At 43.4% G+C, this 25,895-nt stretch overlaps 2 protein-coding genes across 3 annotated transcripts in view; one reads left to right on the top strand and one right to left on the bottom strand.

Annotated features, from left to right (window-relative positions):
- Positions 1-25,895, bottom strand: part of MAN1C1 (mannosidase alpha class 1C member 1) — a 131,952-nt gene that overhangs the window by 71,750 nt on the left and 34,307 nt on the right. For both annotated transcript variants that reach the window (XM_083511957.1, XM_083511956.1), the window contains exon 2: positions 9,413-9,509. In XM_083511957.1, coding sequence (XP_083368083.1) covers positions 9,413-9,509 — 97 coding nt within the window. The remainder of the gene's footprint in view (positions 1-9,412; positions 9,510-25,895) is intronic.
- LOC310710816 (membrane progestin receptor alpha-like) overlaps positions 1-25,895 on the top strand; it is a 197,989-nt gene that overhangs the window by 170,625 nt on the left and 1,469 nt on the right. The window lies entirely within an intron of this gene.

Raw genomic sequence — 25,895 nt, 5'->3', positions numbered from 1 at the left:
GACGCGCGGCCTCCTATCTAGGTCACCCTTGCATTCGTCTCTCCAATGGCATGGCAGAACTACGCTTGGACAAGCACTGCGTAATGGAACGACAGCACAAGAGGCTTTCGTTTTGATTCATAAAACCAGCCTTTTGTCAAGGTTTGGAGCGTGTAAACAAGGTTTTACTCTCCCAGTCATCTACAGAACTACAAGGAAGATGCTAAAAATGAGCGTGAAGCTCAGAAAGAAGTCAACCAGCAAGAGGCATAAAATGGAATTCACGAACTGAAAGGAAACCCAATACATTTTGAGCTCTAACAAACCTGCACAACTTGAGATTCATCAAGTCAAATGCAGCCCCAAAAGCCATAGACTGAGTCCTTCCAGATGTCTTTGAAACTCTGTGTTTTTGTAGTCTCAGGAAGGCAGCCCAACTACTTTAACTGAGGCCCTAGCAAAGTGCAAGTTGGCCCGGCTGACCTTAAGTTGAACAGCCTTGTGCCTGGGTAGCCCTTCATCAGGAGGCTATTTGAAAAGGAAATATTCTTTAAAATGCAGAGATTTTCTTAAAATGCCCATTTTTAATTTTTATTCTAGTGATTCCCCCCCCCCACATGCTAGCTGCACCCTAGCAAAATACATTACTAAGCATAATTATGAAGCAGCCAGCAGATTTTGAACAAAGGGACACCCTGCTTGGTAGCCCCTTGCCAACTCTGTGTAAAACAGATAGCACACTGGTAGGGTGAATGTGGAACACTAACTGGAGCAGTCACTGGGAAATGCTGCAAGAAATGGCATTTAATATTCCGGAACACAGGAACCAAGGAGGTTGGAGCCTCTCCACTATCCCACAAAAAGGGGCCGTCATGCCCAGCTAGGACATCATAGAGCAATTAATGACATTCTTCAAACTGCACAGTGAGCTGTGGAATTCACACCCCAAAGATATAGCAATAGCCACCAACCTAGGCAATTTAAATAAGGAATAGAAGATAAGGCTCTCAACAGCTACTAGTCATGATGGCTACATGCTACCTTTAGGATCAGAACCACCATGCCTCTGAATACAAGTTGTTGGGGAAACACCAATGGGAGAGGGCTGTTGTTCTTTTGTCCTGCTTGTGAGCTTTCCATAGGCATCTGGCTGGCTACTGTGGAAAAGAAGGTGCTGGACAAGCTAGGCCTCTGGGTCTGACCTTCTCCTTTCATTTTATACTACTGTTTCTCCAGGGATGTGTCAGGGTGACACACATTGTTTCCTCCTCCTATTTTATCCTCAAAAACAATTCAATGAGGCAGGTTAAGCTACTCCAAAACAATTGTTTTCGCTCCCATGCAAAATTATGCAGATGTGGTTGATTAAAACTCCCATAATTAACTAGCTAAGCCTTCTTTGTATCAGGAAATAATAGTTCTAATGACATTCCCTAATAAAAAGATAGAAAGAAACCGAGGACATTTTGGGAAGCACTTTCACCTTCTTGACAAGGACACAAGCTGGGCCTAAGAAGTCTGTGACTTTCCAAGAACGTTTTATCTTACTATCTTTAGGTCAGCGCAGCACATGGTCCACTGCACACAGTGGAACATTGCTGGAGGGGGGAGGGGGGGGAAACAGGCAGCAGATCTCCACACAGAATTCAAGAAACCTCACATCATTAGACTTCGCTTGTCAACATTCATGCTGCTGAAGCCCTTCCAATGTGCCAGTTGTCACAGATTCAGTGCAAGAGGAACTTGCCAGGACTGGCAAAGATGTGCAGGTTTGGGAGGCAGCAACAAGCCACAACAGCATTGGCCCAATTTAAGAATGAAACTTAGCCATGAAGACGGCAAACCATGTGTTGTGTATATTTGTGTATTCTGGTTTTTTGCATGAGAAGCATTAACACACTGACACAGAGGGCATCTGGATTTTGGATTCCTGCTATGCCAACAATACACACACAGGGGTCAGCAACCCGATTAAAGTGTGATGCCAGAAACATGCCAGTTATCTTTTTCATAATTAGTATCACTTTTAGCTCCCGCTTCTGACAAGCCAATTTTAGATGCTCAATGCAAATTGTAATGAAGTTGGAGCTAGGAAGAGAATTGATCCAGTTAAGAATACGATCTAGCATAAGAAGCAGCTTATTAGACTCTAATATGGAGTTATAAATAGGACTGTAGATTCCATATTATAAAACATTCAAACAATGGGTCAAATTCTGTACCAAGGACAGCAGAGTCCTAACTTATGGCGAATAAAGTAAATGCACACACAGTTCTGAGTCATGTGTTAGAAACATAGGCAGCTGCCTTTTAACAAGTCTGACCATGGGCCCATCTGGCTCAGTATTGTAAACACTGGCTGGCAGCAGCCCTCCAGGGTTTCAAGCAGGAGCTTTCCCAGCCCTACCTGGAGACACCAGAGATTGAACCTGGGACCTTCTGTATGCAAGACAATTGCTCTACCACTGAGCTATGGTCCTTCCTCAAATTATTAGGCTGAAACTGCCTGTTAGTATTCCTCAAGCCATGCCACTTTCACGAGTATCACTGCAGCCTTAAGGGCTAGCAGATTACTGTTTCAAAAATAAGCAAACATTCCATTTCAAGAGAAATCTCAGGAGGTTGAATTCCTCATCAGGCACTCGGTTTTTACACCTGTGTCCTACTGCAGTCTTTGAAACCAGCCAAGGGTTCCTCCTCTTCATTTCAGCTTCCAAGTGGAAACCATATTCGCCATTGGCAACATCTTTGCCCATCATGGAACTCACTCTCTCTGGAGAGTTAACAAACCCCAAGCCTGAACACATCTTTCTGGATGCACCGTATGAACTACTTATTCAGTTCATGTTGGCTTCCAGTGTGGAAATTAACCTCCGGTTTCAACAGCGTCTCAACTAGAAGCGAACTCTATTAATGGAGGGATCACCCACTGAAATTCTTATCCATCTCAAGCTTTCAGTAACATTAAAGCACCGAAGCCAAATTTGTAAGTAAGCAAAGGGGGGAGGGGGACTGCTGCACAATCTTGGCCAGAAGAGATCCAGCTGTTCCAGCCCCAAGCCACTCTTAGAGGTGCCATAGGAGACCTGCTTGATTGGACTGGAGAAGGAAGGTTGATGCTTTCAGGTTCTGATGAGAGCTTGTATGGTAAACCTGGTGGATTCCTACCCTGGGGCATTAGGAGAGGTACTCTCCCTCCTGACGGAAAGAAAGGGATAAAAGCCTACGTGAGAGCTGAGGATTGGATTGTTCAACAAAATGGACCTGCCCATCTTCTTGATAGAATCAGCTCCTTGATAGGTCCACTGGAAAGAAAATAGCATGCTTTAGAAAGCTACTACGCCTTTAAGTTTTTATAGCATTTACATCTTGTACTTTTACAACTGTTGCTAGAACTATTATTTTTTATAGTTATAATATAGTATTAATAGATTCGGAGATCTTACCAAAATGAACTATTACAATTATTGGAAATTGGGCTTTTTAACTGAGTTGTTAAGAAACTGTGTGACATATTGATACTGATTAGTCTTTTTGGCTGTGTATTTTTGCTTTTATTACCAAAATTTTTATTGCTCTGTTTTGATTTGTTCTGAGCTGCCTTGGGCACAATTCCGGGGAAAGGAGGCATACAAGCAAATTGATTAGTAATCAGCTACACAAAGGTATAGAACAAAAACTATGCCCTGGGCCTAACACTGTTATGAGAATCTGTTTTTATTTACCATCTGAATTCAAGCACGAATTAAGACAGGGAAACAAGTCACAAGATGGATCCTTTCGGCTACCAACATGGTGTACACAAAGTAATACCAGGACGGGGGGGGGGGGGGAGAGAGAGAGAGAGAGAAAGAAGAGGAAAATCTCTAGCATCTAAAAACAGCACTGGAGTTCAGATTATGACATATCAGACCTTAACTGATAAATTTTGTTGATGCACCCTTAGAACAGAATTCAGCTCCTTTCCCCATAACTATATAAAATGCTGCCAGGCTAAAGGGATTTAAAACGTTTTGTCAGAATAATAAGTAGATATGACAGACACAGGGAGCAGGCAGAATAATAAGTCTGTTGTATAATGGCAGTCATTGTGGTGACAGGTGCGCTTGAAATGCCTAGCCAGATAATAAATGTCCTTCTCTCTAGCACCTTTGAAGGAAAAAAGGATCACGGTGCACTTTCCAATGTTAATTTGCTCAGGTTACTGCAGAACCAGCAGCAGGATGAAAGAAAGGAGGGGGGGCAGTGAACAGGCATTACGCTGGGCTTACCTTGGCAAGGGGTTGTGTTAAAATGGTACAATGGGGACAGGTAAGGAAGAGTGCAAAAGTATGCAGATGAGAGAGAGAGGCTGTCTGGATTTGTTTGAGGCAGCTGCACCTTCAACCTAACCTAACCTGATTCACACCACCACCTGCCAACTCAGAATGAAGCAAGGGTTGGGGCAATGAGAGGCCAATGCTAAAAAAACAATAGTAGAAGAGCTCCCCTTGTCACTCAGGCTTCAGGGCCAAGCTACACTTCTGTAGATAGCTAGGTCCAACAAACAACATCATAGGTACATAGGAAGCTAAAAAGTAAAAGTAAAGGACCCCCTGACAGTTAAGTCCAGTCGCAGACGACTCTGGGGTTGTGGCGCTCATCTTCCTTTACTGGCCGAGGGAGCCGACGTTTGTCCGCGGACAGTTTTTCCGGGTCATGAGGCCAGCATGACTAAGCTGCTTCTGGTGAAACCAGAGCAGCGCACGGAAACCTTACACCAAAGTCAGACGATCGGTCCATCTGGCTGAGTATTGCCTACTGTGATTGGCAGCAGCTCTCCAATGTTTCAGACAAGGTGCCTTTTCCCAGCCCTGTGTTGAGACACTGGGGATTGAACCTGGGACCGTCTGCATGCAGAGCATGTGCTCTACTGCTTTCAAGAGTTTTTGTGTGTGATCTGACTGGCAACTCTAAGAACAAAAGAACAGCCTGCTGGATCAGGTTGATGGCTCATCTAGTCCAGCACCCTATACTCACAATGGCCAACCAGATGCCCGTGGGGAACCAGCGAGCAGAACATAAGCACAAGAGCACTCTCCCCCTCCTGTGGTTTCCAGCAACTGGTATTTGGAAGCTGCCTCTAACTGTGGAGGGAGGGCATAGCCATCACGGCTAGTAGCCATTGATAGCCACTTTATTTTATCTGTTCTAAATCTTCTAGCAATCAGTTATTGGGTGTCTACAGTTCCCTCCTAGAGCAGGCATGTCCAGATTCAACCATTCTTCAGTATCACAGGCAGTGTGGAGATATGCTTCAGGGAGGGGCTGCTCATTCACCCCCTAGTTCCTCCTCAAGTTCACAATCTGGCCAGTGCTGAATAAGGAAGGTAATGCCGTAAGTGAGCATCCTATGCACAACTGAAAAGCACATGTTTCACCCTTAAGGAACTTGAAGATTTCGCAGTCGCACACACACAGCTGAAAATAGCCTTGGTGTGGTATCCTCCCTCCCACGCAGAAGCAGCTGCAAATTAGGCTTTTGCTCAATTTTGACACCTCCAGGAAGGAAAGTACCGGGGCTGCCTACGCTTCCCATCTGTGACTCAAAATTTTTAAGCCTTTGTATCAAAGGGGAGATTGGGGAGCAGAATCTCCTGAATTCTTAAATGCATTGAGTGTTGTTGGGAGTAAAGTTACTCGGCAAGGGGATCCGCTGACTTTGCTCTGTAGGGAGTGGAGGATCAGAAGAGCACTAACTAGCATAAGCCCTTCTGCTCCAGGACATTTTCTCAGGAGCTCTCATAAACGCAGTACAAGCCTCTCCTAAGTAGCACCAATAGCTTGAGCATGATAAACACATTAAAATATTCTCCGACTCTTGTTCCCTTTTTGGTGTCATGTTCCTTTAGGAGTTTGGGTAAAGCTTAGCAGATTGGAAAATAGTTGCAAGATGCAGAAAGGCAAGGAGCACAGATAAAGAAAGCCAGACTCAATCACGGAGCACTTCCAGATGGTGGTTTCCCAAGTATACAACTGTGTACAAGTGCAGCACCCCAGGGGAAAGGAAGGGGCTGCTCCTGCCCCAGTGCTCCCAAGCTGCATGAAGGAAGCCACTGGGGTGGGGCTATCTCACCCCTTATACACCCAAATGATCACTGCAATCCGCAGGTGAGGGCCTCCTGCAAACACCATTTTACTGGGAGATCCATTCCATGCAATAATTGGAATTTGGCCTTTAGTGTGATGGCAACAACTTCCTGGAATCCCCTTCCAAGCTAAATATTATATAGGTACTTCCTCTCTTATCTTTTCAGTGCCTACAAAAGACCTTCCCCTTTCAACAAGCCTTTCATGTAGAGTTCTTTCCCAGTCTGCACCTCTATGCGAATTGCTTTTAGATACTTTTCAGATTGTTTGTGTGTTTGCTGCTCTCAGATCCTTTGGAAGGATGCAAGGATTCGTCCATTAACTCACAAACTCTGGCAACAGGGAAGAACCCACAGTTAAAAGGGTGGGATTATTAACAGGAGCCTCCCAGCTGAAATAACCAATTCCACATGAAGAGTAACATAGGAGCAGAGACCAAGGCTTTAGATTCTGCGGTGACTTCAGCAAAAGTCCAGAGGCAACTAAGCCATTTTTAGAAGCAGAGTGGTGGGAGGGCAGAGGTTCGTTCCGCTTCTTCTCCCAGAGGCAGCCTTGAGCAGGTGGGTCAATAAAGAGAAATTATTGAGTGCATTGTATATAGCTGCTCCAGTGCAAAACTCCCCATTTGCATGAAGCTGTAAAAGGGCCAGTCTTGACATGAGTCTTGAGGAGATGTACCAGCAGGACTAGTGTAATGAGGGGGAGGAATGGCAAGTGGCTGTAGAACTGGATCCTGGGGGAGGGCCCAGAAGTTCAGGAGGCACTGCTCTAGATGTTGAGGAGGAGCCATGTGGGCTGTCAAAGAAAAGTCTTGCCTCAAGTCCTGTCAGCAGAGAAGCCACCTGATGCAACTCTGTTGCCGCCTCCCATCATCAAAGCACTTCCTGTCCCCAGGAAGGCACCTAAGGCTAGACCAGACAGTGAGCTGACCACTCCAACTCTGTCTCTGTCTCCAAGGATGCAGCTGACATAGCCCACTCACAGGAGTGCCTTTTTGGTTTCTCAGTCCCAAAGCTTGGATCGCTGACCAAGCAAATGATTGTGTCCGCACTGCTATTCAGAAGGAGAGCTCAGGACATGTGTCAAGTGTTGGAATGTCTTAGCTTATGCTTCACCATGTAACTTAGTGCTCAGATATAACAGCTGGCTTGCATCTAAGTTTTGGTCATGCAGTGAATTCTGGATTAAAGCCTTTGGCAACTATTGATCAGAGAGTCCAAGTACTGTGCCCTCAAATTGGAGCCAGGACAGGTCTATGTGGTAGTGGTGATGGTGAAGAGGCAACAGCCAGATGTCCTTATCTGATCCTTTACACAAGTGATGGAAAAGGAATGAGAGAGACTAAATGCCAAGAGTGCCCAGACCTGATAGGCTGAAATCCAGGTTACAGATGGTGGCCGTCACAATTCCTAACAACCCCCCTGGCAGCCTCAACGGTCCTCCATGCTAAAGCAGTCCAAGCAAATGCAGCAAATGTCACCCCCCAAACCAGCAGCCTACACTGTGCCTCAGCAATTTTGTTTAAATTGGAACAGCTATAATGCTTTTCCAGCTTTACGTAGTGCTGGCTAGAGATTATTATACTGTATAGAAATTAACTTTTTTTTAAAAAAAATAAATCAATTTGTCAAATCAAAAGGTGATGGCAATGGGGAGTTGAGTGACAAAGGAGGCTGCTTAGCTTCAGAAAAGCACGAGGGGAGAGGGAAAGAGAAGAGACCGACGAAGAGAACACCAGCTGCCTAAGCAGCATAAGCATTTGAGTTACCCAAAACACTATAATCGGCTAAAGAGAAAATTATACAAACCAGTAAGCACACAAAGCAAAGCCTTTAATATTGATTCATGTTTTCAATATTTCATGAGAGGCATCTTCCTCTGAATAGAACTGACTTGAGAGGAAATGCTTGGCCAGTTCAGAGAGCTACAGATTCAGATTGAGAGTAAAGCCACAGAACCTCTACCTCTCCTTCACAGAAGCTTGGAAGCAGGGCCCAAGACAGGAAAGGGGCAACCTTTCCTGTTCCACAGAGCAAATCCTTATCAGGATCAGCTTTACAGGCCAAAGTTGACCGGTGGCTTGTCTTGCCCTTCAGTCAGAGTGCTTTATGTGGGGTTCCTGCTTGGGACGTTGTTGGCCGCATGTTCCAAGCACAGGTCATTGTTTCTTCCCTCCCTACCACTGATGGCTGCAGTTTGCTGATGTTGTTCGAGAAAGGTATTTGATTCTCCCCTCTCTGCCAGTTGATGGGGATAGAAGAATCAAGGCTGCTTAGTACTGGGTTCAGGTGCATGAAAGAGCTCTCTGGCACACCCGGTCCCAGTGCTAAGCAGAACTGCTGCCTCTTATTGGCTGGTGTGAAGGGACAGCAATCCTGCTTGGTCCTGGAGCATCAGAGAGCTCCTTGGTGCACCCAGACCAAGCAGGATCATTCTCCTTTCGAATCAGCCGAATGATTGAAAGCTGTACAGTTTTTGTCCTAATGTTCTGCTGCTTGTTCTCTGCCCTCAGAAGGAAATCCATAGGGGCTTTCAGCTCAACCAGGGCCCATGATCTTGACTGTAAAGTAATCTCCCCATTGCTTGGCTCAGTAGGGATCTGCCTGTGTGGCGAGGTCATTAAATGACCATTTTGCAATCACTGCACATTGTGTAATCTTCATTCCACTATGTAAAAAGGGCAGTTAACTTGGTCATAACTCTGGACTGCATCTAAAAGAGTGATTTTACAGGGGGAAACCTGGTCTGACAATTCATGTTGCAGGGGAATGGTTTCATGTGAGCTTTTTCAGAACAGAACTAATTTCAACTGCTTTTACATACCTACCTTTTGCAATTTTAAAAAGCGATGATACTAGCATGTAAGGCCCTAAGGCACATCTCCTTTCAGGAACTTGTCCTGTTTCCCCCACACACCCCCTTCCAATCTCCCTCTACTTTTCTTCCTCTTCAGACATATATACCTGTTCAGCCTCCAGCACAGATTTATGTCCCTCCACCCTTCCCAAATTCCTTAGGATTCTTAAAACCATCTCTCCCCAGTTGTCAGGGAGAAGCTTCATGGCTGTTGTATGGGCCAGATAATCAGTATTCAACACAGCCCAGATTCTGCTGGAAACAGAAAGGACTGTTGCTCCCGGCCTTGATTCAGTTTCGAAATGTGTACTTCTGTCCTACAAGGGGAAAGTGTGGCTCCACCGTGGGCTTAGTCAGTCCTTAATGTATGTATGTCTGCCTCTAATCTAATTTTCTATTTCCTAAACACTGAACAGTTGAAATTGTTCCAGCAAATTGTTCAGCTCACCAAACATGTTCCCGATGTGCCCATTCTTAGTGAGAGGTCTCAGTTCATTTTTCCCCATTGCATATTGCTTGTAGTTGTCCCAAGCAAACTTCATCATCTGCAAGAAAAAGAGAAAGACATTTTATGGTTATCTGGATATTAGACTGCTGCATACATAGCCCTTATGAATCGCCACACTGAAAGACAGATTAGAAGGCAGACAGAAAAGGCAAGGTGACTGGTACTGATGTAAGAAGGCAGGAATTTCTGTTCTAATCTATATTTGTCATAATCAGTGCCATTTCCATTCAGCTGCAGTTCGGTTTCTGCCACATACTATGTTATACATCTCACTACCCAGTATTTAAGGTAATTTGCATAACATAAATTTCAAAGTGCTGGCGTGCTCTGGTCCATGGGGTCACGAAGAGTCGGACACGACTAAACGACTAAACAACAAGAAAAATTTCAAAGTTAGGGAATCATCTCTTTTTTTAAAAAAAAAGTCATTAATTGCATATAGTTTTTAAATCTGCAAACAACACTGTGAATGAATCCTATTCACTTGACTGACTTCTGTTCCTGACCATAGGATTTCTCTGGCATCCCTAATCACATTTGTACAAGGTTGTGGCATAGCCTAAGGAGAGCCCTGCTGAACTGGATCAAAGCTGCATCTTATCAAGCATCATATCTCCCACAGTGGCCAACTAGATGCCTCTGGAAATCTTATAAGCTGGACATGAAGGCTGAGGAACTAGGGCAAATAGTGCTGAAATGAGACACAGTTCCAGGCCTTACTGATAAATTTAAAATGAACACGTCCAGATGGCTGGGCTGGCACAAAAGACTTTGCCACCTGAGTTGCTCCTGTCTCTGCCACCCACTTCTTCTGTGTCACTTGCTGCTCTAACCCCTTAATTTTTATAATTTTGCCAGTTGATTAGTAATGGCTATGCTAACTCTCTGCTTCCCTTTCCACACCATCCTTGCCTTGTTCTGAGAAAAGGCCAAAGGGGTACAGTGGTACCTCAGGTTACAAACACCTCGGGTTATAGACTCCACTAACCCAGTAGTAGTACCTCGGGTTAAGAACTTTACCTCAGGATGAGAACAGAAATCGCAGGGCGGCGGCAGTGGGAGACCCCATTAGCTAAAGTGGTACCTCAGGTTAAGAACGGTTTCAGGTTAAGAACGGACCTCTGGAACGAATTAAGTTCGTAACCAGAGGTACCACTGTAATTTCTCAAAGTGAGGCATTGTAGTCAAACTTTGCTATATCGATTGATTTCGCCTTATGCCCAACCCTGAGGGAACTGTGCCATATGCACAGAGGTTTTTCCAAATCCACAAGTCCATAATTATTATTTTTTTCATGAACTGGGTGATACACAGCTCAAACATGTGTTAGTTTGCAATGTCATCATTCTGGAGGTAAATCTGGGGCCATGAAAGATGTGGGAGCATTGGTTACAGTATGTTCTGAAGCTGTGGTTGGAGATAAGCTAGAAATATAGAAAGCTGCCTTACACCAATTCAGACCCTTGGGTCTACCAAGCTCAGTTATTAACTACACTGACTGGTAGCAACTCTTCAGGGTTCAGACTGTTGGTTAAAAATATATGTAAAGGAAGGAGAATTCCCTTGTTGCCAAGATCCAGGTTTGGGGCAAGTGCTTTTTGTTGACAAAGCATCTGCATTGATTTAAAATCACAAAAAATATGCAGCAAAGTAAAGTAGAAATATAGACTTTTTGACCTTTAAAATATGCCCTCCAAGTTCCTTCCAAAGTTTTCCACTTGCTCTGGCACAGAAAAAGATCACACATTTGTTAAGTTAAAAACAGTTTACTTACAAACTCTCCAAAGGTCAGATTCAAAAGCTTCAGAAAGTTGCACAGGGAGTAAAACTTGACTTAGTTACAAAGTGGTGAAAGTTCCTAAATTATTGGTATAGGAACTCAAAGAGTGGCTTGGGAGAGCCATGCGGTCTGAGCTAGAACAACCAGCTCAAGCCTCTTGAGCTTCTCAGATAGGCCAAGAACAAATGTTTGATTGCCCATTTCTTCCCAAGGTGAGGGGAAGTGGACATAAGTAAACCTGGTAGGACAGCTTACTCTATGGTATTAACCCCTTAATGCATTTATTAGACTTAATCATGTTGTGTATATGAGGCTGGCTATGCAACACAGACAAGGGTGTCTCCCAGCCCTACCAGGAGATGCCAGGGATTGAACCTGGGAACTTCTGCTTGCAAAGCAGATGCTCTTCCACTGAACTATGGCCCTTCTCCAAGAGATGGTTAGAGATGACAACAGATGGTTGGAGTGCAAGATGGTTTGGAAGAACGATGGCTGCTCAAGCTATGTCTACCCAACCTAATTTCTCTTCTGTTGAACAAGATTTTGTATTGTTTCAAAATCCTGTATAACTAGAGGAGACAAAAGGGTGGTGTGAAGCAAATCCTCACTCAAAGTCCCTTTCTTAAAAGCTATTGTTTGTCTCTTGCTTATATGTTATGTGGACCTGATCTATGCTTGGCTGGGAGACCAGAGGAAGCCTTTCACAGAAGCCAGGAGGAGCTGCTGAAGAGGAGTGGAGTGTAGGAATTATATATATATATATATATATATATATATATATATATATATATATATATATATATTTCCACATCTCAGAAAAAGCTGTCTTTGTCATGCCTTCCTAAAAGATTCCTTATGGGAAAATAAATTCTCCAACTCCAAAGAGCATGGTTTGGGAGAGACTTCCAAGAAATCATCAAACTGGCCTTCCGGGAAAGACTCTGAGGCATGGGGTCATTGACACGTATGTACAAACATAACTTTTTTGCTTTCCCTTCGCACGCTTGACTCCAGCTGGCAGGGGAAGTGAAAATGACAAATATCCACCCTTAAGAGACTAGAACTGGTCAGTTGCCAGGCTTTTCCCTAAACAAGGCCTCTCGCTTTTGAAAAATGCAATCCAAGGCTACCTATTTCTCAGAGCTTTCTAAGGTCACAATCCTCAAGCAAGCTTAGTCTGCAGCCAGCGGTACAATTAAAAAATGCATTCACTAGCCCAATTAAAAATTCCATTTTTTGGCACAGTTGCCATCAAAAACTCACAACAGCATGTACGGGGTTCTATGCATCTGCAAGAATGTTTGAATGCCCTTCTCATACAAACTTAAGAAAATGCTGCTGCATCTAGTCCAGAACCACATTCTCACAGTGGCCAACCAGATGCCTCCTGTGGGAAGCTCTCAAGAAGGACCTCAACACAACAGCACTCTCACTACTTGTGATTCTCAGCAATTAGTATTCAGAGGCATACTGCAGCAGTGGAGGCAGAACCCAGCCATCCCCCTGACAGCCTTATCTTCCATGAGTTTGTCTAATCCTCTTTTAAAACCATCCAAGTTGGTGGCCATCAAAACATCTGAAGGACCAATGATTAGCTAACCCTGGTGAAACAAGCACCTGTCAAGCAAGTTTACTTCATGCTCAGACAACATAGTGAAACTCATCCAGCCTAGGGAAGCTCTATCAGACCTTGGTGCCTGCTCATGAACCCCAGAGCAGGAGACTAGAGAATCTTCTTTCTTGCGAGAGGCTTTGGGGTGACCCGTGAATTTGTTTGTGCCCTGGGTGAGAACCAGGGTGGATGGCTGGGTTCACAACTATTTTTCAAGTCAATGGGAATAAAAGGGATGGGGAGCCCCATTTTTGCCGCGGATATACCACTTCAGTCTAAGCCCAAACCAATTTAGCAGCCTTGTAATTTCAGCTGGGTGCCCATTCAGCCAGGACTTAAAATATGAACTGTGGGCCTCCTGTCACCTAACATGGCATTAAGAGGTTATTCATGTTCTTTACACAACCTTGTGAATGAAGTCATTGATAAGGATCCTTCCTGTTTTCCTATGCACGTTTCCCAGGGCATGGTCAGCCTGAGGAGGAGCCAGGCTTCTCACATCCAAGATTTCTAGAGTTCCCAATTTCTGTGTGTAGGTTGTGCTTCTCTCTCCAGCTGTATAGTTTCCAAAACCCAGCGTTACTAGCATCTGGCAGCACTCACTTTAATTAGCACAGGCATCCGAACACCCGAACACCCGAACACACACACACACACACACACACACACGTTACTACGTATAGTGCTTGGTTTAGTGGGGAGGAGAAAAGAAACCTCACACTGAGCTAGCTGATAATATTAAGATGCCACCACCAGAAGGAAGGAATTCTGGATGAATCAAAAAAGAAAGAAAAAAGCTAGTCAGTTTTTGAGATTCAGTGTGGGATGAATCAGTTTTCAGAATTCATTAACTCTCACAGCCTAAATGTGCTCTCTAACAAGAACACAACCTCCTGTAGAAGGCTTTTGAGTATGTATCACTCATATGATGCAGGTATCTCATACCACTTTTTCCTGAGTTGAAATATGATGTTATCTACCAATGGCATTCATCCCAGGTAAGAGGAGGATGGCAAAATTAATGGATTAATTAAGACTTGTGAATATGTACACAGACGTTGTTGGCCCTGGCCTTCTGTCCACATGAAAGCTATCATAGCATAAAAGAAAATACAGTGGTACCTCGGGTTACATACGCTTCAGGTTACATATGCTTCAGGTTACAGACTCCGCTAACCCAGAAATAGTGCTTCAGGTTAAGAACTTTGCTTCAGGATGAGAACAGAAATCGTGCTCCAGCGGTGTGGCGACAACAGGAGGCCCCATTAGCTAAGGTGGTGCTTCAGGTTAAGAACAGTTTCATGTTAACTACGGACCTCCGGAATGAATTAAGTACTTAACCTGAGGTACCACTGTAACAGAAACTGGTTTTTTTACAAAAGTTATGCCTGGTCCCCTCAATGCAATTTTGTATCTGCCACAGGTGACTAATCAATAAACTATTTTCAAGGCTGGATTAACTGAGAGATCAGACAAAGGTTTAATTTTAAATATTTGCTCCTCAATTAATATAAATAAATAAATAAACTTCTTCTTCTTCTTCTTCTTCTTCTTCTTCTTATTAAAGTCACTGTCTTCCCCACCTGTTGTACCAAAATTAATGGCAAACACATTGGGCAGTACACAGCTAAATAGCTGCAGAAGCAGAATAACTCCCACTTGCACAGCAGGACTTCCCTCCCTCTCCTCTACTGTCCCCCCCCCAAATTTGCTCCAGGGGGTTGTGGGGACCCCTAAAGCAAATTTGGGGGGGCAGAGGAAGACTGGGGAAGAATTTTCCATTGCGCTGACATAACCAATGACTTAGTATTATGCTGAATTCTACTAAGAAACACATTTTCCTTCCAGTTCCTATTGAAAGCTGGCAGATATACAGTTAAACTAATATGGCCTCTTTTCTATCACTAAGAACCACGGATGACAGACGCTATCAAAATTCAGTTGAAAACAGTACCAAGAAATCTTTTGAATCTTATGGATGTTCTTTTTAAAAAATGAAAGTAATAAAAAATAAATATTTTGAATCAGAGTCTGTCACAAAACTAACCACATTTGTTGTTTTTAGGCCATTTTGCTTCTTGTGTGTTACTCTCATAGGGACTACTCTGTATTCCAGATTCCCCTATACCTGAAAAAAGAAAGTGTGAGCATTCGCTTATTAAAATTGTAAATTAACTCAACAGAAGCGACACCACCACCTTCCTTCAGTAACCTCTAAAAAGGTGCCAGTGTTGAGACTTAGGTAGCAGATTCATACATTTAGTCCAGTCAACTGATTAGACTGAGCCAGTCAACTGGAAGTATTTGATTGGATGGCAGGTTTTATTTCATCTTTTGCTTATTTATACACCACACCTATTAAAAGTAACCAAGAAACATCATCAGGCAAGTCATACAGCAGTAGGGGAGGGAGTTACCTTTGCTGCAGACCACCACCCAACCCTTGAAAAATCCCAAATTCTGGAGGACTGGAATCAGTGAGAAAGGTAAGTAATATAGTTTTGTGATTTTCAGCTCCATTCATCGAAAATGAAGAAGGCGGGGTCCCCCAAATCTGAGGATAACTACTTCAGAGTAGTACAATCAGTGCAACAGTGCTACTTAATCATGAAAATGAGGTTAATCAGACATTTTGCAATTTTGCATACTGTGAACTTCTGCAGCTGTAACACCCATTTGCTGCCAACGGGTTGGAGAAGCAAATCAGCAAAGTATACTCCCTGCCTTCTCTGGGGTGCGGGTAAGCATTTGGCCAGCACAGAGAGACCTTACCCGTGGTTAATGTTAACCAAGAACAGGAATCACAGTTTTAAGTGGCTAGATCTCAAGGCAAATATTGTTTGTTTGTATGAGAAGCACACCCTCCTACAAATTAAAACCGCCCATCAAAAGGGTGCTTGTGCCCAGTAAGGCAACAGTGTGGTCCACCCAAAATGTATTCAGCAGCAGTATTTCAGACCAGCAACCTAAAACAGTTTTTGTTCATGTTTGATCTTTTGCCAACCAAATGGGAAATGAGGCCAAATTTCTCATGTTGTTATGAAAAGGCTTAGCATTAAAATAAAATAAAAAGAGAGGAGAGGAGCGACTCACTGGTCGGATGCTCTGACCACACTGCCTTACACTCACCGTATTTTTTGCACCATAACACTCACTTTTTTCCTCCTAGAAAGTAAGGGGAAATGTCTGTGCGTGTTATGGAGGGAATGCCTACGGGTGGCATGCCTACGGATTTTCCTCTTCTTAAAACTACGTGCGTGTTATGGTCGGGTGCGTATTGTAGAGCGAAAAATATGGCATTCTCCCTTTCTGTGCTTAGATTCACAGGGAGGATAAATTGCTTTCAGCATGTTGCCTAGTGACACCAGAGAGCCAAATATGTTCTCTGGTGAGCAACAACCATTACATTTACACTTCTTATACTCTTATGATTGTGTGCAGTCCGCATATTTCAACATCTTTTCTTTTCTTTCTTTGTCCCGTGCTCCCCTTTCATCCCTGCTACAAGAATATTGACGGCAAGTGTTTATTAGTGGCAAAAATTATTCAGGCTGTTCCAGATAACCCAGTTTTCATTGATTTATTACAGAGCTTTAGGGGCTGGAAGAGGATGGCTCTTTTAAAAACCACAACTCAGAAGGCCCCTGATCAAATCTTAACATACTCTACTTTGGTAGCTAGTGATTAGAATCCAAGTTGCTGGATACAGTCCAAAGGCAGAATAAGCTTTGTATGGATTCAGTGCTTGGTCAAGAGGCATGACCCTGAACATCAAGCAGCCAAATACCACATATACTCACCCTCTCTGCTGCTGTTAATACAGCCCTCTATCCCTTTCACTATTTTTCCAGTACGGGTAAGCAGGAACTAGGTGGTGGTTTCAAAGATACTGCCTGATACATCTGCACCCAAATAATCCTGGAAATAGTCAGATATCTTGTGGCTGCCTCAGGAAAGGAGTTGCTCGCTTACTCTTCCTTAACCCAAGAGAATGGACTGGGAATGAAGCACAGGGGAAATATGGTAGGGAAGGAGGTAGGATGGGTCCCAGAAAGTAAAGATGAAAGGGATCAGCTGCAAGCAGAGAAGGAGCTCATATAGTTGGAGCCCAAGAAGGGAGGTGGGGAAGACAAGGAAAGAGGCAAGGGAGGTAGAATAGCCCTAGCAACATATTTTTTTTTGGAGGGGGGCATCATGGAGGTGGGTCCTGGGATGCTACAAAGGACCAAATGGGAGACAAGAAACCTTGACACTGCATGCAGACTACTCATTTCCCACAATACACTTAACTTCACAGGCTACGTACTATTTTAAATCACTTGACTAGTGCATCAGTTACAATTCCCATTCCTCCAAAATTATAAAGCCTAATGTTTCAAAGCAAGAGCTTTGTGCCGTTCCCACTGTTTTCGAGGGAAATCATGGTTACTTATGATGAGACAACTGAAATGGCTTAAAGTTAACCAGAATTCAAAGCAATTAAATTACCCTGCTCCTGGTGTGAGGAAGGCCAGCCGCTAATGCATAGAAGGGAGGCCCTTGGGGCATGCGATAAAGAAACCGGGTCGGCGCTAAATTCTTTATCAAAGAAACGGCTTACTGTGGAGATGCATCTAAAAGCATATTGTATAGGTCTAATCTGATACATGGAGGAGTTAAACACTGGAATCCTTTGGTTAGACTTATTTGCAACGGACTAAGCTATCAGCAGGGGTAAAATGTGAGCTTTACCACAAAATCAAAGTGACTAAAGGAGCTTATTCTGGACTGCACTGCTTTTGGTTGCTGCATTTTTAGTTGCTTCCACAGTAAGATCTCAGGATGCATTGTATTTTTTAAAACACCACACTATTCAACTGGCTTTACACACCCAGGCTGTGTAAATTAGAAAATGGGGAAAAAAACACAATGCCAACTCAATGGCCTTTTCCCCTATATTTTTTCTGAAGCACAACCAAAACGAAGAAAATCACTTTTACCCGTCCTCTGATGACTTGAGGGTCCATTTCACCTAAGCACGGAAATATGCTCACCCTGCTTCTCCTCTGCATACTCCTACAGGCGGCAACAGCAACAGCACCAAGCAGCTGCTCAATATCCACGCAGCAGCAGTACACATGCAGCAAATTAGCAACATCTGGTTGGGTCTTGACACATAACTTTCCCCCTTCTATGTGGCATGTGGATAAAGTGGATTGAAAGCTTTATTCAAGGTTTGCAATAGTACAGATCAGGCTACAGGTGCAGATCACCCAAGATCCAGCTAGAGAGTTTGACAGCAACATCAGGGACCGTGAGACCAGCTGAAAAAATATCTCGACAGCCAAACTCCTCCCACTAGCTTTTTAAGGGTGAGGTGTGGTGGCTATGAAGGCTTATTCACACTTACCTTTCCTCTGCTCTTTCAAGGCATGGTCCACGCCTTAAAGCTCAGTGTCTGCGTGCCCCCCCCCCATTTTACCTTAGATTCCCCTCTCTGAAAACCTGCTCCTTAAAGCTCAATTGGAGAAAACAACCATCCAAAGAAAACCCAAACTGATGTTTGCTCTGATTGAGCGCTAAAGAGCAGGTTTTCGCCGGGAAAGCTCCATGACAAAACAAACCAAAACAAAAAATGCTTGGACACAGAGTTTTTAAATGGGACAAGGGGTAAGTGTGGATCAAGCCCTGAGACTTCTCCACAGGGTGTGACTCTGTACTCAGCTGTGGAGGCAGCACAAACTTATTGGCAATGGGGTGGGGGTCAGACCCTGGGCTCATCCTCCAGCTGCAGGACAAGAGCCAGCGGGACTGCCTGTCGCGTATTCCACGCGGCGTTTTCAGCAAAGCACTAAGAGTTCCAGGTTTTTCAGTGCAGTCCTTTTTAATGTGAGCTATGTACAGGTATTTACAAAAGAAACAGTCCATACAGAGTACTTACAAACGAATACTCTCCACCACAGCACCACCACACTACAGCACAACCACCACACCCACTGTTAAACAGGCTTTCCTTTTTAAAACAGGTGATAGCCAATTACACTAATCACACTCCTGCTGAGTCACTCTGACCCAGCAGAGTATTGCATCATCCTGTTGAAGCCTGCAGACTTATCCAGTATCCTGCGAATCCCAACACTGCCTCCCCTTCCCTGGCCTCCTTCTCATTCTGCTCCCTGTTGAGTGTCCTCGTCATCTGACAGCAACTGCAACCCCAGCCCCGAGCTCACAGCACAGTGTTGGAGGCAGCCCACCTCTGAATACAAGTTGCCAGGTATCAAAAGGGAGGAGAGTGCTCAGGTTCTGAATGTGTGCTTTCCATGCGCTTCTGGATGGCCACTGTGAGCACTAGACTAGGTGGGCCTTTGGTGAGCCCTAGACTAGGTGAACCATCTGGGCTCTTCTTATTGCTCTTACTGAATGCAGCTACTGCTTCAGAGGAGAGTCCATGGCTTGGTAATAAAGCACAAACTTTGCATGTACATGACTCCAAGGATCTATCATTGACATTGCCACTGAAAGTGTCTTGGGTAGCAGAGCTGTGACCCAAGAAACCCCTGTTACAAAAGAACTTGCATAGCAAAAGCCCTTGATAAAAGCAACCATGTCAAAACACATCAGGCAACTCTGCAATGAAACCTTTCTCGGTTTTGGCATCGTTGAGGTATATTTCTCTCTTGTTCTGTATAATTACGATATGCCATTTAAAAGAAGAATGCAGTCCCGCCCAAGAACACAGAGGTTGGTCCTTGCTACTCTAGAGCCCTCCTCTGAATCTACCCTTGACTAGAGACGCCAAGAAGCTCAGGAGAAAACATGTCCAGAGAGGTGTCTCATGGATAGGCCATGTACTGGTGGGCGCATGCAAGCCTTGAAGGCTCTTTGGGTTTGCGACACAATTTCCAAGGCTGCCTGTGATCATTATATTAAAAGAAAAAAGAAAAGTGACATTTGACTAAAAGGTTTTGCTCAGCCAGGCAAGCATTAAACCACTGCAGACTTTTACTCCCTCTAATTTAAAAGCTGGAAGCGGGTGGAACAGACCCAACACACCAAAAGAGGTTACTAGGCAACACTACGAAACGGACAGCAACATAGATAATCCATCCTAAAGTAATTACACTTTTTCTAATTAAAGATTACTGTAAATCCAATAGATCCCAACAGGAACTCCAGCAATTTAGACACACATTGGCTAAGTTATCTGTTTTCAAGCAGTCACATTAGCATCTAACCCTTCACAATAAAACACTAGGAAAAGAGAGGAGATTTGAATTTAATAGGACTTCAAACAGGCAGCTACTAGCCTTTGCATTACTTAACAGTCCTTAATGCAGATCTTTCACTAATTTGTATAAATTACCCCTGGGATTAGATTCTACAAAAAGGTGCCAGAGTTGAAAACCGTGTCAGCTTCCAGTGTCAGGTCTCAGCCTTACAGAGTGTGGAACGACAAGAGGAGAGTGTCCAAATAGGCACAGAATGCCTTCCCTACACACTGCGTAATTGTAGCCAACTCCCATTTATCAGGAATCGGGAGGGCAGAGTTCCTGGGAAGTCTTGATGCCAAATGCATCCTGTTAAAATGAACTCTGCTCACATGGAAGATAGAGCAAGCTTGTTTTCTCTGGCTCCAGAGGGTAGGACTCAACCAATGGCTTCAAGTTACAAGAAGGAAGATTCCTACTAAACATCAGGAAGAGCTTTCTGACGGTAAGAGCTGTTCAACAGTGGAAGCGACTCCCTCAGGAAGTTGTGGACTCTCCTTCACTGGAGGTTTTTAAAGAGAGGTTGGGTGGCCTTCTGTCACGGATGCTTTAGTTAAGATTCCTGCATTGCAAAGGGTTGGAGTAGATGACCCTTGTGGTCCGTTCCAACTCTACAATTCTATGATTTTAAGACTCCCTGGAAGACCTTTATTCTGGATTAAATGGGAACTAGATAGGATGATATTATTATAAGTATTTTTAAAATTAAAAAATCAAGCAACTAAAACTGGTTGTTGCACAGTGATATTAAAGAGAGAGAGATTTGTGTTTTGCATAATGCAGGAGAACTTGAAAGCTAGTCTGTGACTTTTTGCTGGTTCAACTGTGCATTTTGGAATTTTTATTCTCTTCCTTTGCTTTTGTGGGTGTATTGTAGAATACACCAAATGAAGCAATCCAGGAGTAGGACCCTGAAACCATATGAATATTATTTTCTACCACCTGAAGATGGGAATTTACTAACCCTGAGATATAATTTTGCCATTCTAACAACTCTGTGGGGTTAGGCTGGCCCAGGGCCACCCAGTGACCATAATGGCCGAGTGGGGATTTGAATCCTGGTGTCCCAGCCCTAGCGCAACACTTTAGCTATTACATAATTTGAGGCACACAGAACAATTCTACTGCCAAAGTGGAAAGGAAAAAATCAGCCAGTGCGCTCTTATCTAAGTAACCTGAACAGCTGCCTGGGGCTGGTTGGAAGTGACAACTGTTCTTCTCAGTAATGAGGACTAAGACCTTGCTAGGGTATTTGTTTGTTTTAAATGAATGCAGGGTTTGTCACATCCCAAATTCTGTTCCAGACATCAGATCCTGTGCGATTGAAATCATAGAACAGTAATGGCATCCACTTACAGCTACACGCACGCACACACACACACACATCAAAAGTTGTGCTGAAATGAGATTTGAAAGCCTACCAAAGCTGGTGCAGAAGTATAAATACATTTATGCTATTTATTTATTCCTAAATAGTAGACAGATACTGACATTTTCTGTTTACTATAAATACTGTTGCTATCAACAAAGCAAATGCATTCTTATAATGTTCAAACAACTAGATTGTGAGGGGGGGTTACCTTTTCCAATGCAATTTCTAATTATTAATAAATAAATAGGGCTAGTGAGTAAAAAAATTCAGCTCTGTCTACGACTGTAAGCCTTCAATGAGGAAAGCATTCAAGTGTTAGAATTAAGAGCACAGCTAACAGTGAATCTCGAAGTGCTAATTTTCTAAATACAAGGTGACTGGTTCTTTTGGGTGTAATTTAAAAAACATCAACAAATTAATGGGAAGCATTTAAACGAGTAACACCCACCCAATGTAAAGTGGTATGGTCCCATTCCCATAGGGATGTACCATTATTTTGAATGGATTCTACCTGAAAAGGCTTGACCAAATCGCATCAATCAGCTAAGGTCCACTATGATCAAAAACAAAAACAAAACAAAAACCCAAAACTGTAGACGAGCTGCACTGAATTTTAGCAGACAACAGACTTTCCTGCATACAGTGCTTGAATCAGAGCCGCAGAAAGACTCCAGTGGTAATTCACCAATTTTTGTACTGGAGGAATATGCACATTCCTCCACTGAGCTCTGGGAAGGTTGAGATAGTCCAAGAGGGGAAAAAAATTGGGGTAAAATTGACTGTGATTTCACCACATAGAAAGCTATTCAAACTAGCAAGGGAGGGGGTGGGGAACAGCTTTATAAAAGCCACAGAGAACCAATAGCTATGCAAGAGAATTTTTAGTTGCACCAGTGTTTTGCACAATTCTAAAGATAATTTAGGTCTTCCTCCCAGAGCCTGATTCCCATGCAACGATCTGATTGAACAGCCAGATTCTGAACACAAAGGCTTTACGTTCAGAGCTTCCTCTTTCATTAAGTAAAGAGAAAAAGGAATTGTAGCCTTAGATAAGATAAGGGTATCTTCAAGGAAAGTAATAATAGTAGGCTCAGCTGAAATTTAGGGGACGCTCACACTCCTACTTGTCCCTTTTCCTGTGTCTAGAAAGCACAGATCCCAGCAGTTTTTCCCTTGCCCCACCCCTTTCCCAGGGAAAAACCTGCTCTTCAGCTCTAAATTGGAACAAAAGTCAATCTGGAAAGAAACCCAAATTGCTGTTTGCTCCAACTGAGCAGCAAAGAGTGGTTTTCCCTGGGGCAAAGCAACAGGACAAGAGGAAGTGTGGTTACAGTCTGACTGGCAGCAGCTCTCCAAACTTATAGACAAGGATCTCTCCCAGCCCTACCAGCAGATGCCTTGGACTGAACTTGGGAAGCTTTTGCCTGCAAGGCAGATGTTCTACAACTGAATACCGCTATGGCCCTTCTCCAATTTGGTTGCCATTTATGCAGCTCTTACTTAACTGCAAGCAAGAAACTCCCACACATACAGTGGTACCTCAGGTTAAGAACTTAATTCATTCTGGAGGTCCATTCTTAACCTGAAACTGTTCTTAACCTGAAGCACCACTTTAGCTAATGGGGCCTCCTGCTGCTGCAGCGCCGCCAGAGCATGATTTCTGTTCTCATTCTGAATCAAAGTTCTTAACCCAAGGTAATATTTCTGGGTTAGTGGAGTCTGTAACCTGAAGCGTATGTAACCTGAAGCGTATGTAACCCGAGGTACCACTGTACATCATTTTTCATCTTTTGTGGGGGGGAAGATGCATTGCCCCCATCACTACAATGCTACACAATGGCTTTAGAGAGGCTGTTTCCAAACTAATCCATCTCGATGCTTCCAAGAGTTGCTGGGTTGCCACCTTAAAGGTTGTAAGAATAATATGGCTGAGAGATAAGCAGCAAGCATAGGAACAGGGAAGCCCCTTACTCTTCAAATGTAGTTCTAAAGACTGTAGTTTTAAAAAGGAGATGTGCGGTCATTTGTCATTCCACAGGAAACTGCAGATAATATAATTTGTTTTATGAAACTAGGCAATTTAGACAAGTTATTTAATTTATTTAATTAAACAACTCAAAAGAGGTAACATTCATTTTAACTGTATCAGGGGAGAAGGGAGAGGAAAGGGAGAGGGAGCTCTAATGCCTGCTGATGTTTCAAATCTAAGGTGGTCTTTGATAACCGCACATCCATGATAAATTGAGAATGTGCCAGTTGTTTGGGGATTAAAATTCTTAATGTTCTCTTTGGCCTACCTTTGCAGGCCTTCAGCAGAAATTCCCCATCAAGAAATTCTGATTTATCCCAATCATTCAAGAAGGAATAAATGATGTGGTAAGTCAGAGCACTACAGCTATAGACGATACAGGGTTAGAGTCAGTGTGACATCATCTGCTTGGACCATCACCTTATATTCATTATCTTCTATCTTAATACCTTACATCACCTCATTAGCCCTGATTGGAACCATTAGTGTGTGCAAATGCAAGGTCAATGAGAAGGTGAGGCAAAGGGCAGCCCTCATGCATACTTCACTGCAAAGCAAAAGTCTTTAAGACAAATCCAATGGCCATTACACTTAAGCTTGCAAGAAGTATAAAATTTCTTTGAATGCACTTAACCTCTCAGGCAAACTGAATCACGCAGAAGCAAAATATGATTATTAAAGTATTAAAATGTTTCTCTCTCTGGAGTAAAGGTTAACACCGTTAAAGGAATACTAATGCCTCCTCAGGATCAAGCACCAAGACTTCTACAGCAGGCACGTCCAACAGGTAGATTGTGATCTACCGGTAGATCACTGGATGTCTGTGGTAGATCACTGGCTCCCCCCAAAGAAGCTCAACAAGTTTGGCTCCTCTAAAAAAATCTCAACATTTTTGCCCTGCTTGCCAAAAAAGCATGACTTTCCCCCTCCCTAAAAAAAGGTCAGCAACTTGGACCTGAATCCCAAAAAAGGGGGTAGATCACAGCCAGCTTTTAACTCTGTGAGTAGATCGCAGACTCTTGGAAGTTGGCCACCCCTGTTCTACAGGATCTTCCTAGGTAGGCTTGTGATATCAGCATAAGATCTGTTTAAACTTTAAAGCATATCCGATGGATGTCCAATGCATGACTTCCCCAAAGAATCCTGGGAACTATAAGTTGGTAAAGGTGCTGAGAATTGTAACTATGTGAGGTGGAAACTAGAGTTCCCAGTCATGTGCATTGCTTTGAATGTATGCTGTGGATCTGCCCAAACCTATCTGCTCAGGATGAAAGGGATCAGGTGGCACATTTTGCAAACTGGAAACTGAAGCAGAATTCAAGATGAACACGTTTCATTTCATTTAGAGTTGGCGCTATCCCAAGATTTTAAGCACTGGCTGATTCTTAGGAAGCTTGATTCCAAGCATGAAGCACTTTGTGCCAAAATCTGGTGCTACAAGATAGGAATGCCAAGAATCTGCCGCATATGCAATCCTGGGTGGTGGAAACAGTATGTCTGGCTTCAAAAGAGCAGATTACTTCCAAAAGATAGCCTTATAAATATTTGAAAATAATTTGGAATCCTTGTGTTTTTTGACTTCACATTTGTCTGCTGGGATACCTGACACCAGGACTCATATGCCTTTGCAGTTTCTATTAATTCATGTGCAGAATTCCTCACTTTTAAAAGACATGCTTCCGTAATGTTAATTCTGCTGTTAGAAGAAGAGGCAGAAGGAAACAAATCGCCTGGACATGTGGAAACTGTGAATTAACTTTGGAAATGGTACCCGCAGAGGTCTGGGCCTTGCCCAAACCATGGTTTGTTGTTACAAGAACTACCCCTAGTAAGCCTTGGGCTCACATTGTTCCTTTGCTCTTTATGTAAACCATATTTTTCCATCAAAAAGGATCACATTATGGCTTGAGATCCTAGTTTGATCACAAAGTACTTTTTGCCATCTTTGGATAAAAGAAGAAATCATGGTTTTCTGCAAAGTGGAACCCAGAGACTTCCAATGTTTGCTACTCACATAGAGAAGGCAAAACATCAACGCCTGAGGATCACTGCAGCTAGTTCACAACCCAGTTTAGATTGCACAATAGTAAGAATTAAGCCAATGTGCCTCTTCCTTGGCTCATGGACTAAACACGTGTGTACTTTTATTCTGTCCATTTTAGACTTCTTTTCTTTCTTTTTTTGAGTACAAATCAAGACCTCGTGGATCTGGAGAAAAGTATCACTGAAGATCAAGAATGAGACTTTGAGAAAAACCCAACCTCCAACTTCCCATCCAAATGATGATGGCAGCTATCACAGCTGATAGCCTCATTGGGGTGAACAATACCAAAGTGTTTTATCAGCCGAGACACTCTCCTACTTGAAAAAGCTTCCACTGAGG

This window comes from Podarcis liolepis, assembly GCF_965112155.1.
Source record: "Podarcis liolepis genome assembly, chromosome: 7".
Lineage (NCBI taxonomy): Eukaryota > Metazoa > Chordata > Lepidosauria > Squamata > Lacertidae > Podarcis > Podarcis liolepis.
The sequence above is the reverse complement of the archived record's forward strand: the minus strand, read 5'-3'. Positions and strand labels throughout refer to the sequence as shown.